The sequence below is a fragment of the Lepus europaeus genome, chromosome 8, assembly GCF_033115175.1.
Source record: "Lepus europaeus isolate LE1 chromosome 8, mLepTim1.pri, whole genome shotgun sequence".
NCBI classification, from domain to species: Eukaryota; Metazoa; Chordata; class Mammalia; order Lagomorpha; family Leporidae; genus Lepus; species Lepus europaeus.
This window is the reverse complement of record NC_084834.1, coordinates 120,745,681-120,762,064: the sequence shown is the minus strand read 5'-3', so window position 1 is coordinate 120,762,064 and position 16,384 is coordinate 120,745,681. Positions and strand designations below refer to the sequence as shown.

Below are 16,384 nucleotides of genomic sequence, written 5' to 3'. Positions count from 1 at the left end.
TATAGAGCCATAGTGTAACAAGAAAAAACACCACAGTGAAGAAACCAAATATCTCCAACATGCCAAACAACAAACGCAAAAACCGAGGTAACAAGAACAAGGAAGACACTATGACACCCCCAAATGAAAAAGACACCCCAATTCAAGATTATGAAGATGAGGAGATTGAAGAAATACAAGAAGCAGATCTCAAAAAATTGATAAGAACATTAAGAAGTTCTCAAAAACAAATTCTTGAACTACAGAAATCCTTAATGGACAAGGTAGAAAATCTCTCTCGTGAAAATGAAATATTAAGGAGGAATCAAAATGAAATGAAACAACTAGTGGAACAAGAAATGGTGATAGTGACGAGAAATCATAATGAAATGAAGAATTCAATAGATCAAATGACAAACACATTAGAGAGTCTTAAAAACAGAATGGGCGAAGCAGAAGAGAGAATATCAGACTTAGAAGACAGAGAACAGGAAAGGAAACAATCAAATCAAAGAAAAGAAGAAGAAATCAGAAATCTAAAAAATACTGTCAGGAATCTACAGGATAACCTTAAAAAACCCAACATTCGGGTTCTAGGAGTACCTGAAGGCATGGAGAGAGAGAAAGGATTAGAAGGCCTTTTTAGTGAGATACTAGCAGAAAATTTCCCAGGTTTGGAGAAAGACAGAGACATCCTAATACAGGAAGCTCATAGAACCCCTAATAAACATGACCAAAAGAGATCCTCACCACGACACGTCGTAATCAAACTCACCACAGTGAAACACAAAGAAAAGATCCTAAAATGTGCAAGAGAGAAACGCCAGATTACTCTCAGAGGATCTCCAATTAGACTCACAGCTGACTTCTCTTCAGAAACCCTACAAGCTAGGAGAGAATGGCGAGACATAGCCCAGGTGCTAAGAGAGAAAAACTGCCAGCCCAGAATATTATATCCTGCAAAGCTCTCATTTATAAATGAAGGTGAAATAAAGACCTTTCACAGCAAACAGACATTGAAAGAATTTGTCGCCACTCGCCCAGCCCTGCAAAAGATGCTTAAAGATGTGTTACATACAGAAACACAGAAACACGGTCACCAATATGAAAGAAGGTAAAGGTAGGAAACCTCACACCAAAAGATCACAGGAATTTCAAACCATATATTAGAAAGTATCTTTGGCTAATGGCAGGGCAAAGTTACTCCTTCTCAATAGTCACATTAAATGTTAATGGCTTGAACTGTCCAGTTAAAAGACACCGATTGGCTGATTGGGTTAAGGAACAAAACCCATCCTTTTGCTGCTTACAAGAAACCCATCTATCCAACAACGATCCATACAGGCTGAGAGTGAAAGGCTGGAAAAAGATATACCACGCCAACAGAAATGAAAAGAGAGCGGGCGTAGCCATCTTAATATCGGACAACATAAACTTTACCACAAAAACTGTTAGGAGAGACAAAGAGGGGCACTATTTAATGATTAAGGGATCCATTCAACAGGAAGATATAACGATTATCAATGTATATGCACCTAATTACAGGGCACCAGCTTATTTAAAAGACTTGTTAAGGGACTTAAAGGGAGACTTAGACCCCAATACAATAGTAGTGGGGGACTTCAATACTCCACTCTCAGAGATAGACAGATCAACAGGACAGAAGATCAACAAGGAGACAGTAGATTTAAATGACACTATAGCCCAAATGGATCTAACAGATATCTACAGAACATTTCATCCTACATCTAAGGACTTTACATTCTTCTCAGCAGTACATGGAACCCTCTCTAGGATTGACCACATACTAGGCCATAAAGCAAGTCTCAGCAAATTCAAAAGAATTAGAATCATACCATGCAGCTTCTCAGACCACAAAGGAATGAAATTGGAAATTGGCAACTCAGGAATCCCTAGAGCACGTGCAAACACATGGAGATTGAACAACATGCTCCTGAATGAACAATGGGTCATAGAAGAAATTAAAAGAGAAATCAAAAATTTTCTGGAAGTAAATGAGGATAACAGCACAACATACCAAAACCTATGGGATACAACAAAAGCAGTGTTAAGAGGAAAGTTTATATCAATAGGTGCCTACATCAAGAAATTGGAAAGGCACCAAATAGATGAGCTTTCAAGTCATCTCAAGGATCTAGAAAATCTGCAGCAAACCAAACCCAAACCCAGTAGGAGAAGAGAAATAATTAAAATCAGAGAAGAAATCAACAGGATTGAATCCAAAAAAACATTACAAAAAATCAGCCAAACGAGGAGCTGGTTTTTTGAAAAAATAAACAAAATTGACACCCCATTGGCCCAACTAACTAAAAAAAGAAGAGAAAAGACCCAAATCAATAGGATCAGAGATGAAATGGGAAACATAACAACAGACGCCACAGAAATAAAAAGAATCATCAGAAATTACTACAAGGACTTGTATGCCAGCAAACAGGGAAATCTATCAGAAATGGACAGATTCTTGGACACATACAACCTCCCCAAATTGAGCCAGGAAGACATAGAAAACCTAAACAGACCAATAACTGACACAGAAATTGAAGCAGTAATAAAGGCCCTCCCAACAAAGAAAAGCCCAGGGCCAGATGGATTCACTGCTGAGTTCTACCAGACATTTAGAGAAGAACTAACTCCAATTCTTCTCAAACTATTCAGAGCAATCGAAAAAGAGGGAATCCTCCCAAATTCTTTCTATGAAGCCACCATCACCTTAATTCCTAAGCCAGAAAGAGACGCAACATTGAAAGAGAATTACAGACCAATATCCCTGATGAACATAGATGCAAAAATACTCAATAAAATTCTGGCCAATAGAATGCAACAACACATCAGAAAGATCATCCACCCAGACCAAGTGCGATTCATCCCCGGTATGCAGGGATGGTTCAACATTCGCAAAACAATCAACGTAATACACTACATTAACAGACTGCAGAAGAAAAACCATATGATTCTCTCAATAGACGCAGAGAAAGCATTTGATAAAATACAACACCCTTTCATGATGAAAACTCTAAGCAAACTGGGTATGGAAGGAACATTCCTTAATACAATCAAAGCAATATATGAAAAACCCACGGCCAACATCCTATTGAATGGGGAAAAGTTGGAAGCATTTCCACTGAAATCTGGTACCAGACAGGGATGCCCTCTCTCACCACTGCTATTCAATATAGTTCTGGAAGTTTTGGCCAGAGCTATTAGGCAAGAAAAAGAAATTAAAGGGATACAAATCGGGAAGGACGAACTCAAACTATCCCTCTTTGCAGATGATATGATTCTTTATTTAGGGGACCCAAAGAACTCTACTAAGAGACTGCTGGAACTCATCGAAGAGTTTGGCAAAGTAGCAGGATATAAAATCAATCCACAAAAATCAACAGCCTTTGTATACACAGGCAATGCCACGGCTGAGGAAGAACTTCTAAAATCAATGCCATTCACAATAGCTACAAAAACAATCAAATACCTTGGAATAAACTTAACCAAAGACGTTAAAGATCTCTACGATGAAAACTACAAAACCTTACAGAAAGAAATAGAAGAGGATACCAAAAAATGGAGAAATCTTCCATGCTCATGGATTGGAAGAATCAATATCATCAAAATGTCTATTCTCCCAAAAGCAATTTATACATTCAATGCAATACCCATCAAGATCCCGAAGACCTTCTTCTCAGATCTGGAAAAAATGATGCTGAAATTCATATGGAGACACAGAAGACCTCGAATAGCCAAAGCAATCCTGTACAACAAAAACAAAACCGAGGCATCACAATACCTGATTTTAGGACATACTACAGGGCAGTTGTTATCAAAACAGCATGGTACTGGTACAGAAACAGATGGATAGACCAATGGAACAGAATAGAAACACCAGAAATCAATCCAAACATCTACAGCCAACTTATATTTGACCAAAGATCCAAATCTAATCCCTGGAATAAGGACAGTCTATTTAATAAATGGTGCTGGGAAAATTGGATTTCCACGTGCAGAAGCTTGAAGCAAGACCCATACCTATCACCTTACACAAAAATTCACTCAACATGGATTAAAGACTTAAATCTACGACCTGAAACCATCAAATTATTAGAGAGCATTGGAGAAACCCTGCAAGATATAGGCACAGGCAAAGACTTCCTGGAAAATACTCCAACAGCACAGGCAGTCAAAACCAAATTAACATTTGGGACTGCATCAAATTGAGAAGTTTCTGTACTTCAAAAGAAACAGTCAGGAAAGTGAAGAGGCAACCAACAGAATGGGAAAAAATATTTGCAAACTATACTACAGATAAAGGATTGATAACCAGAATCTACAAAGAAATCAAGAAAATCCACAACAACAAAACAAACAACCCACTTAAGAGATGGGCCAAGGACCTCAATAGACATTTTTCGAAAGAGGAAATCCAAATGGCCAACAGACACATGAAAAAATGTTCAAGATCACTAGCAATCAGAGAAATGCAAATCAAAACCACAATGAGGTTCCATCTCACCCCAGTGAGAATGGCTCACATTCAGAAATCTACCAACAACAGATGCTGGAGAGGATGTGGGGAAAAAGGGACACTAATCCACTGTTGGTGGGAATGCAAACTGGTTAAGCCACTATGGAAGTCTGTCTGGAGATTCCTCAGAAACCTGAACATAACCCTACCATACAACCCAGCCATCCCACTCCTTGGAATTTACCCAAAGGAAATTAATTTGGCAAATAAAAAAGCCATCTGCACATTAATGTTTATTGCAGCTCAATTCACAATAGCTAAGACCTGGAACCAACCCAAATGCCCATCAACAGTAGACTGGATAAAGAAATTATGGGACATGTACTCCATAGAATACTATACAGCAGTAAGAAACAACGAAACCCAGTCATTTGCAACAAGATGGAGCAATCTGGAAAACATCATGCTGAGTGAATTAAGCCAGTCCCAAAGAGAAAAATATCATTTGTTTTCCCTGATCGGTGACAACTGAGCGCCAAAGGGGAAACCTGTTAAGTGAAATGGACACTATAAGCAACAATGAACTGATCAGCTCCTGTCCTGACTTTAGATGTACAATGTAATACTTTATCCTTTTTAGTATTTGTTGTTGTTGTGGTTCTAGTACTATTGGTTGAACTCAGTAATTAACACACAATTATTCTTAGGTGTTTAAATTTTAACTGAAAAGTGATCCCTGTTAAATCTAAGAGTGGAAAAAGAGAGGGAGGAGATGAAGAGCTATGGGTTATTTAACTATGTGCTTATTTTCAAAGACTTGAATAATCACCTTGTAACAATGATCAGATTTGGTCTATGTTATGTCATGATTTTAAGGAATCTTATTTCAACCAGATATTTTGGATTTTGATATTGGTCTATTATGCTATGTTATATGTGCGTACATATTGTATGTCCACATGGGGAAATTTTATTAAGAGTTTTATTTTAAATGGCTTTTAGATAAGATTGTCCATAAATTTAAGCTGCTAAAATCAATCAAAGATACATTTTAATTTGTATGACCTGAATCTGTGTATCATATGTTTTAAACTTGTTGGTAGAAAGAAACTAAAAACATTTTATATGGTTGTGCTTAAGTTTACTGGTTAAACAAACTACACCATGTTAGATATTTAAGACGTGTTTTCAAATACATGATTCTTAAAATTTATAGAAGGCATTGGACCTTCCGGTAAATGTTTTATTAAGTTCTTATCTAAGGGTTGAAACGGTTTGCTAAGTATTCATGTAATATTGCTATTGTCAGCAAGTGATCTAGGACTTGCTCCCCCATTTCTCTATTCTAAGCCCAACTTGTTCTTTCACTTCTCTATTCTCTTCAAGGTAGGGAACTAATTCTATTATGAAGGAATCTGTAGGATGCACAATTTAATCTTTAGACCTTATAAGAGATGGCTAACATTTTTCTGTAATAGCATAGCCAAAATAAGAACTTAACTAATAATCTCATAGCTAGATTCACTTTGCCATCAGCGAAGTATACAGTAAAAAAAAAAACAAAAAAAAAACCTCCCTTTCAGACCAAAGGGAAAGAAAGTTTTAAAGTGAGAATATAATTTTCCTCATGGGCATTGTCTACCTTAGAAAAACTACTACAGAACATGCCTGTGACTATAGACTTGTAGTTCAGGCCACCAAAGATTAGAAATGGGACACGGGCACTCCCTTGACTTGCATCGTCTGGTCTGCTTTAACACAAACCAGGAGGAAAAGAAAGCTCGGCATCAGAAGCAATGGGTGGCAGGCCTATTAATGGCTGATCTGTACAGTGATCTGCCCTCAAGGAGACCCAACAGGCCAGTCCACTGCAGTGGCTTTCAATGTGGTAAGCCTGGGCTTCAGCAGAAGTCAGCTTGTGAAGAGCCCTGGCAGCTCTGCCAAGAGTTGGATCACTGGAAATGGACCTGCCCTGGAATCGAAGGATGCCCAGGTCAGAGCCACAGATCTTATTGGCTCCAAGCTGAAAAGCCCTTCACTCAGCCCAACTTCCAAAGTGACCACTGCAGTTGAGGGGACAGCCAAGTAGGGTCAGCAACATTGCAGGCAGAACTGTAAATTTCTTGTTAGAGATGCCCCCTGCCTTTACCTGGCCAGCTCTCCTCCCAGGCCAGCCAAGTAATGAAAGTCAACAGAGTGCCTTCCCCTAGGAGGTTCACACCTCCCTTAGGATATACCCCATGTGAAGAGATAGATAGGTCTGGGCCTCTTAACTTACAAGGCCTAAAGTCCAACAGATTATTATCAAGCCCCTTCTATCAGGTTCTATTTGCCTCTCAATCAGAAAAATTACTTGTAGCTTAGACAGCACCTTTCTTAGCTCCTCTAATAATGACTCTGTCCTTTGTTCTAGACCCTGTCTAGTCCACTTGGGCCTCATTCCTTTGTAATCATAACCTCTACTCTACCACCAATGGCTCTACTCCCAACCTGTGTGTACTGATGGTCCTCTTCCCCACTTAATGCTGTATAATTGTTCAGACCTGGTTAAGGCCACTCTTAGGATCATTGGTTACTATCCTCAACCTGTCTTTTATGACCTTGTCTAAATATGATCAGAGTCGGGGAACTTGGAAGGCTTCCATAGCCTTGGCAACTCATGACGACAGCCTAGGGTGGTTACTGGCGCCATAAACTAGAGTGTCAATTTGTTGGGTCAACAACAGGAGCCACTGTGCGCTTGCTCCTGATGTGGGATCTCTGTCCTTAATGTACTGTACATTTTGATTTAATGCTATAACTAGTACTCAAACAGTATGTTTCACTTTGTGTTTCTGTGTGGGTGCAAACTGTTGAAGTATTTATACTAAATTGATCTTCTGTATATAAATAGAATTGAAAATGAATCTTGATGTGAATGGAAAGGGAGAGGGAGCGGGAGAGGGGAGGGTTGCGGGTGGGAGGGAAATTATGGGAAGGGGAAGCCATTGTAATCCATAAGCTGTATACTGGAAATTTATATTCATTAAATAAAAGTTAAAAAAAAATGCCCTGAGTGACTCTTCCCTTAACGCTTCTTGAGCAGAGTCAGAATGCCCCTGCCTTCCTGGGAGTAGAGGATTCTAAGAACTCAGCCTCTGCTACCGCCGTGGACGTACGGTACGACACTTCCGGAGGGCCTGCTGGGCGCCAGCCCTGATTCCTCTACATAGGAGATTTCTTCAGAATCGCATCCAGACCCTGGTGATCTGGCCCTGGTCTGACTCCTCTGCCTCATTCTTCAGCAGCTCCATGCCCAACCCCTGCACTCCCAGAGTATGTGCCTTCTCCCCTGCAGTTCTACATGTGCACGCACACATGCATGTGCACACACATAGAGAAGTTTTCTTGTTCTACAGGTGGTTCCCTCCTGCCTACATCTGTCCAAGTCCGGTGCATCCAGCAGGCTTCAGTCTGAGACTGCAGTTTCTGCTGATAAACTTCCCTGATCCAGAGCCTAAACCAGTGTTCCTTAAACCTGGTTGCACATTAGAGGAGGATCATGGCAGTAATGTTCTTCAAAAACTCTTCAAAGGCTCCTTGTGCATAGTTACAGGAGGGGTAGATACTTGGCCCAGTACATGGGATACTGGCTGGGATGCCTGCATCCCACATCGGGGTGCCAGGTTCAACTTCCTGCTCTATTCCCAATTCCAGTTACCTGCCGAGGTGTACCCAAGGGGGCAGCAGATGATGGTGTAGTAATTGGGTTCCTGCCACCCAGTAAGAGACCTGGATTACACTCCTAGCTCCCTGTGTCAGCCCAGCCCAGCCCAGGTATTACAAGGATGTGGGGAAGTAAACCAGCAAATGAGAACTCTCTCTCTCTCTCTGCCTTTTGAATAAATTATTAAATTGTTTTAAAAGATGTATTTATTTATCTGAAAGGCAGAGAGAGAGAGAGAGAGAGAGAGAGAGAGAGAGAGAGAGAGAAAATCTTCCATCCACCAGTTTACTCCCCAAATGACCACAACAGCTGGAGCTGGATCAGGCTAAAGCCAGGAACCTGCAGTTCCAGCCAGGTCTCCCATATGGGTGGCAGGAACCCAATTACTTGAAAAAGGCACATTAGCAGGGAGCTGGACTGGAATCAGAGTTGCTCGTAACTGAACTCCTCTATGGGATGCAGGCATCCGTACCACAACACATGCCCCTAAATATTTTTTTTAATAATTAAGGCAAAGAACCACTCCTTAAGCACTTTAGGTTCCTCATGCTGCCTTATCTTAGCCTACATCATATTTTATTAAAATCACTTGTTAGCTTGCCCTCGCCTTTGAAACTCAAGTTTAGCATGGTATCTGTAAATCCTAAAACAGTATGAGGCACATGCCAAGGGCTCAATAACGACCTTAGGTTGCTTTCTTGAGTTTTGCACCTCATTTTCATGCTCATTTACAGATAAGACAACCAAGGCTCGGCGAGGCCAAGTCATTCACCCACATTCACACAGCAAAGTCAGGATTAAAATTTAGCTCTCCAACTGCAAAGCTCTGCTCACCATGTAACACTGTTTGCAGACTTCATGAATCAATGTCCCACATGAAATACTGAAAAGTTTGAAATGAAGACAAGAGTGAAAACCACAGTGCACTGTGAACAACTGGCCAACACACATCCAAAGATCATTCCATCTCTTAAACACTTGTTGAGGACAAGCTTTTTGCAAATCCAGACCCCAGATGACACGTCCTGCAGTATGTCCTGCTGAAGAGGCGTACTCACTGTTCTCAGGGGGCCACTTACTCCTCAGCACTCAGAACACTCTTTCCTAGGACTCCAGATCCAATAAAACCTGAAATGGTGTTGATGTATCAAGTTTCTGAGCAGAGAACAGTAAAACAAAAATAGAAAATCATGAAATTGTAGTGTCCACTCTAACTTTCTTGGGCAATGACATCAGTCCTGCTGATAGCCACATTTTGGGTATAATCTGTAACACTTGTGTTCAAAATATATAACAAAGACCTCAAATTTCCTGTGGCTCCACATTCGCTGCCCTGCATTTGATACAGTGGCTGGGATGCCACATGCCATGTCAGAGTGCCAGGGTTCAAGTCCTGGCTTCACCTTCAAGTCCAGCTTCTTGCTAATGCACACTCTGTGGGGGCAGTGGGTAATGGCTCAATACTTGGGTCACTGCCATCCACATGGGAGACCCAAGCTGAGTTCTGGGCTTCTGGCTTTGGCTTGGCCCAGCCCCACCTGTTGAGAGTATTTAGGGAGTTAACCAGTGGATGGAAGAGCTTTCTCTTGCTCTTGCTCTCTTAAAAACAAACCTAGCTGAGACCAACACACTGCCTAGCCAGAACACAGCCTCATCATGGTGCTAGGTGCAGTAACATGGAACTGCTTTCCAAAACACAGAGTAGCTGTGGCCTTCTGGGACCTGCTCATGTCCTAAGATGGACCTCCCTTACTGCTTGGAGAGAACTGGCTGCCAGGTGGCAGGTGCCATGGGAGGGCCACCTGCTTACTTCTCAGTACCCAACTCTACTTTTGTTATGGAAAATTTTAAGCATATGCAATAATAGTAAGTAAACACTCCTACCCATGGATGAACCAGACAGTAAACACAAAGTGTATATGTCTGTGATTAAAGATGAGTCAAGCTACAGAGCTAAGTTTGCACACTTGTTCTGGTGCCATACTGACAGATGGGCCATTAGGCATTAACTCTCAGCACAAATGAACAGAGGTCTTGTTTGTTATCCCAGAAACCAAGAAGTTTCACAACTATCTGTCTAGACTTGCTAGGGCATTCTTTAAAGCTTTACATGAAAGGCATATACCCATCAAGGGAATAAGCCAGCAGACAGGAAACCACAGTGGTTAGGAGTAGAAGTTTGAGTCAGGCACTCTGGAGGTGAGCCCTATGTCTACAGCTTATTAGGCCTGGAACCCTGAACAACTTGTACAATGAGTCTTAGCTTTCTTCTCTTAATCTGTGAAGGGGAGAGTATCTAACAGGGTATTGTGAGAAACAGATGAGAAAATGCAAATAAAATCCTTAATGCAGCCCATATTCTTTCAAGTGTTCAATAAATAAGTGCTGTGTACCGTAAGTCACAGCAGTTCCTGCAACCTTGTCCCACTCTCGTCTCTACCGACAGTTCCCTAGGGTCCCCTCATGGCTCATAGCTCAAGGCCATAGCCATCTCATTTACATTTCCTTCTCTCTGATTCTCTTACAGAGTCTATGGATGGCCAAGTGACTTGTACAATCAAAGCAGCTCTGAAAGCAGAGGTGCTTTGTCAGACTTGGTGCAGGAAACAGAATTTTTAATTATTTAATGTATTTATATCCTACTCCAACCCCCCCAAAAATTGTTTGATTTGTTAAAAGTGCATAAAACACAGTGGTGAAAACAAATAGGTGAGGGGAATCAAAGGACAGGAAGAATACAGCCAGGAAAATAGAAAGGCCAGCCATAAGATTTTGCCAAATCATGTTCCAGGGATTATCAGGACAGATATGGACAAATCTGGTTATTATCGACATCCTATCACTGAGAGAAAATGGGAACAGTGCAGCATTCATATATACTGACCTATGTCTTACATCATGTCAGTGTTGACACAGACAAGAAACTGAGGCTCTGGTGGGCTAAATACGTGGCCCAGAGCTCACTGTGGCAGCACCGAGATTTCAGCCCTGGTGGCCTGGGTTCACGGCCATGCTTCAGGACGAAGCCATGCCGTTCAGGTATACACAGATGAGGGTAAATCTTCAGTGCAGGGGAAGCCACTTCCTCACTCTGAAACCTCAGTCCTAGGGAAGACAAAACAGTCTAACACAGCACAAGAGCTTCCAGATCTGGGGATTTCCTAGATTAGCTAAATTGTATTTTTAAATGGTGGAAGTGGAAGAATATGATGTCCAGCACTTCATTTTTGTTTGTATGTGCCAAGAACATTGAAACAACAGTAACTACCAGGGAGTGTCGACACCATTTCCTAAAATAAGTGGCCTTGTGCCCCCAAACAGACAGAAGGTCATAATCAGATAGAGGACGTTGGTGTTGGAGTGTGAGCTCAGCTTTGTGACCAATGTACACCATCCACCCAGTTCACGCTGCCCCTCTGCTTGGTGCACAGTAGTTGGAGACTGTCAGTGCTGCACAGCCCCGCACTGGAAATTCACTGACACCGGGCAGCAGCCAGGACCTATCACAGCGCTGAGACTCCACCCTCCTCGCTGCATCCAGGAAGGTTTCCCAATCAGTCCCTGAAGAACCAGGTGACCTGATCAAGTCAGAAACCACAGAAGGTCTATGAAAGGTGGCCTTCAGAGTATGGTTTCACAAAGGATGTGCACACTGTTTAGAGACACAGTGATGCCCCTTCAGTGGCCAAGACACACCACAGCAGCCCTTGTGGTACAGCCATCATTTTAGTCATTTTTGTGAGAGGTAGACAGGCAGACAGAGCTCCAATCCACTGGTCCCCACAGTCAGGGGAGGGCCAGGCTGGAACCAAGAGCCAGAAACTCAGTCTCCTACATGGGTGGCAAGGACTCAACTATTTGAGCCATCTCCTGCCACATGCCAGGGTTGGTATTAGCAGGAAGCTGGAGTAACAAGCTAGAGAACAAAATTCAAGTTCTCTGGTATGGAACATGAGCACCTTAACCGCTAAACTAAATGCCCTCCTCTATTTCTTTTCAGTCTTGAATGAAACTATTAGCTGCTAGTTTAAAACACAAATAAGATAAGCAATAGAAATAGCTTGAGTAAATGGGTTCCTGCCATCCATGTGGGAGACCTGGCCTGAGACCCAGCTTCTGGCTTCAGCTCAGCCCAGTCCAGCCCTGGCTGTTACAGGCATTTAGGGAGCAAACCACTGGGTGGGAGTGGATTCCTTCTCTTTTTTTCTCTCTCTCTTTCTCTGCCCCACCACGTCTGTTTGTCTGTCTGTATCTCTCTCTCTCTCTCTTTCTCTCTCTCTCTCTCTTCAAGGCACAGATACAACTCAAATAAATTAAAAATTCTTATGCAGAACATGAAATGCATAAATATGAATACCAGGAACACTATTAGATTTTCCTGGAGCTAACACACAGGCAGTATTTTTCTATTTTGTTTGGGAAAGAATTTGTGTTGCTTATAAATTTATGCTGAAACCCACTGGATGCTTTCAGAGGCTGAAGCAAGCAACTCCACACATTCAGGGAGTTTATTTACGATACCTGTTGTTCCTATATTTCCATTAGAATGCAATTACCCTGCTGGGGAAAAAATAAAGGTCACTGGGCTAATGGAACTCACCTTTCTTTTTCAGTCTATAAATAATAAATCAAATATAATATTTAAACTGAAAACCACATCCTATATATCACTGTGTTTCTGATGCCTTTTTCAAGGATCTTTGAGTACATGGCACTCATTATGGTCATAACAGTGGCAGTCCATCAAACTCTCTTAGCACTGCTTCAGTGACAAAGTACACAGCATACACCCATTACGTTGTTATTCATCAATACTGAAATATTTGAGACATTTCTCGTGGTTGTTTCATATTAGATTACTGTACATTCTACTCTATACTTGAGGAGCACACCACAGAATGATTATATACAGAAAAATCTCATGATCTTATAAGTATTGATAAAGGTAACCACTTTAGAAAATTCTAATCAAATACAAATTCAAGAACACTGCTTTGCCTCCAGAGTAGACTCCTAACGGTACACATGATCACATTGATAAGGATAATAAACATCTCCAGGCAAGGTTCTGCTGCCACTGATTGATGGAAAAAGCAGAGGCTTTGCTGCCAGCCTAATAGCTGAATAGGGCTCTCAGGCCAAAAGTGGCTAATCAATGCTTCCCCTTCAGTCTCCCCAAGGGACCGACTAAGCAATCACTCCAGTCCCTGGCACGTCACACTTTATAAGGCAGAGTAGGGAAGTAGGGCTTAAATAGCTTCAGAAAGCCATTTGTCTTGAATAATAAAAAACAACAGAGTAGCTGCTGTTAGCACATGATCACCATCTTCAAACAGGCTGCACCTCTCATGAGATTCATATGATAAGTATTTTTAAATAAAAAGAGCATTAGAACCCTCCCCTGAGCCGGATATAAAAATTGTTAAACACTCATAATCACTCCCCCAAAATAATAAAAATGACAAACACTACTTCCCCCGACACAGGCTGTGTTACAAAATGCACCGTGATCTCCAAACACGGGAATCACAGGCAGCTGTCCCTCTTGAAGAAGGGTTAAGCAGCATGTATGAGGATACTCCAAAAGCTTCATGGAAAATGGAATTAAGAGGTAAGTTTATTTTGGTGCAAAAGAACTTGAAGTTTACGCACAGCTTTTTTCATATTATGCATTTTCCAAGAATATTTTGAAGATCCTCTCATAGTCACTTGATTTTTTATTTCAAGAGTACGCTTGCTACCAATAGCAGATAATTTTTGTTTTATTATAACTAACAACAATTCCTACCGTTTATTCAGTTTTGTTCTGCCAGATACTGATCTAATATATACAACTTAACCCTTGACAACATCTTGTGTTCAGTTGCAATTTGTTATCTGATTAAGACTGCTGATCTGGACTGGCACTGTGGCATAGTAGGCTAAACCTCTGTCTGCAGCACCAGCATCCCATACAGGCGCCGGTTTGTGTCCCGGCTGCTCCTCTTCCAACCCAGCTCCCTGCTTTGGCCTGGGAGGGCAGTGGAAGATGGCCCAAGTGCTTGGGCATTTGTACCTGTGTGGGAGACCCAGCGGAAGCTCCTGGTTCCTAGTTTCGAATCAACCCAGCTCCGGCCATTGTGGCCAATTTGGTAGTGAAAAAGAGGATGGAAGACCTTTCCCTCTGTCTCTCCCTTTCTCTGTCTGTAACTCTACCACTCAAACAAATACATAAAATCTTTAAAGAAAAAAAAAAGACTGCTGATCTATCAGCACAAAGCATCGAGACTCACCATTATTTATTCCATAGACACAATTTCATTAGGATTCCTTCTCAATGTAAATATTTTTGGCTTTGAAATGTATCTAGGTTTCCCAAAAAGGTTTATTTAACATAGTAAATACTTTCAGGAATATCATCAGATACTTACTTCTTTATTTATCACCAGAAGTTTTACATCTGTTTTACATACAACTGAAGTATGTCGCCTGGCATTAGTTAAAAGGCAGATTTCCTGAAAAATAAAAACAAATGTACCATTTCTAGAATTATCTCAATTCCGGTGTTGTTCTGATAATAAAGCCCTGGAAAACTTAGAGGTTATAAGTTCGCAGCATTTTAAGCACATTACTTTTTAAAATAAATCATAAAGGGAAAGATATTTGGCACAGCAGTTAAGACGCCACTTAGCTGAGGCCGACCCTGTGGAGTAGCGGGTAAAGCCGCCTCCTACAGGGCTGGCATCCCATATGGGCGCTGGTTGGAGTCCCGGCTGCTCCACTTCTCATCCAGCTCTATGCTATGGTCTGGAAAAGCAGTAGAAGATGATCCAACTTCTTGGGCCCTTGCAGGTGCAGGTTTGATTTTAAAAAAACTGTTAGAAATACATGGCTTTTTTTCTTCTTTGCCTTTCTCACTGAATGTGTTACCAATAAGACATCTGGAACCCATCTCTCAATTGTCGCCACTCTGGCCAGTGCCTTGGTCCAGTGTCCCCTGATCAGACCCCGGTGTGTCTGTTTCAGCCTCCGCATCACTACCAGCTGTCTAGCGAAATGTTAATCTGATCAACTCCACCTTCTTAGGAACCCTTGGTGCCAGACTCTTTAGCAGGTGTTCTAATAGTATATCTTATTTCAACTGACATTTGCACAATGCACCCTAGCAAGGGCCCCCACTCCTCAGACCTGTCTACTCAGGGGTTTTGGGGTTCTAGGATCTTCAAACCCAATGTGGCCATGACTAATCATGAAAGGGAAACATGTTTCATTCTTACCTGTAGGCTGCTCTCCAAGCTTGAATTTTATCCCCTCTACATAAAATCTTTGGCAAGCACAGATTTTCTTTAAAGAACCAAAAATAGCTCTTTGAATCCATGACTGTTAGGTACCCTTTGCTACTTAATACTGCCAAAGTCACACAGTTTCTAATTTGTTTAGCTGGCCAATCATTTGTCTAACAGTCATTTATGAATCTTACTCTGCATCTTGTGTGTTGACAAACTACATATTAGGCTATATGTTAACTCTACACTAAAAAGAAAAACATGTTTTTTCCAAGCATTCCAATTATTGAAATAGTTAATACTTGAGGACACATATTAACACAGAGACTACATAATTTACATAATTTTAAATTTTTTAAATGAAAAAGGACTGGGAAATTGAGACAATACTTACCCCTATGAAGTCACCTTCTTCAAACTCACTTAGAATTTCAGAGGTGGAGCTTTTGTTCTTGCTCGTGTTACTGGACATGGCCTTTAAATGTCCAGCAAGAACCAAGCAGCATTCAAGGGGTTCATGTCCTTGTCTCAGAACCACACGCTCAGCTTCATACCTGCAGAGAAGGAATAGCAACACATCTGTCCTGCAAATAGCCGGTCTGAAATCACTGGGGACAAACAAAACACCAAGCCGATCACCTTCATCTACAAAGAAACTCACTCTGGTTCAGCAGCCGTGGTCGTCACCTGCTGCAGACCCTGAAGGCAGGCATCTCAGTCACCTGACCCATTGCTGCAGCATCAGTGCCCCACATGGTGCCTGGACCACAAAGTCAGCACCCAGCATACACAAACTGAGTGAGTTAATGAATAGGCAGAAGAAGGCGTGCACAGCCTCAGGACAGAGGGTCTCCACACAAGTGTGTTCCGGGAGCCCTGATATTTCACAACATACAGGCATTTCCTAAACCACTCCTGCTGATTTCTGGGTGTCAGGCGATAGTCCCAGCTTTCTGC

The 16,384-nt window shown here is 41.6% G+C and overlaps 1 protein-coding gene across 1 annotated transcript in view; it reads right to left on the bottom strand.

The window, feature by feature from the left end:
• LOC133765372 (cyclic nucleotide-binding domain-containing protein 2-like) overlaps nt 1-16,384 on the bottom strand; it is a 108,003-nt gene that overhangs the window by 61,994 nt on the left and 29,625 nt on the right. Inside the window, exons 5-6 of the mRNA XM_062198941.1 lie at nt 15,822-15,981; nt 14,573-14,656 (exon numbers count right to left, since the gene is read on the bottom strand). Coding sequence (XP_062054925.1) covers nt 14,573-14,656; nt 15,822-15,981 — 244 coding nt within the window. The remainder of the gene's footprint in view (nt 1-14,572; nt 14,657-15,821; nt 15,982-16,384) is intronic.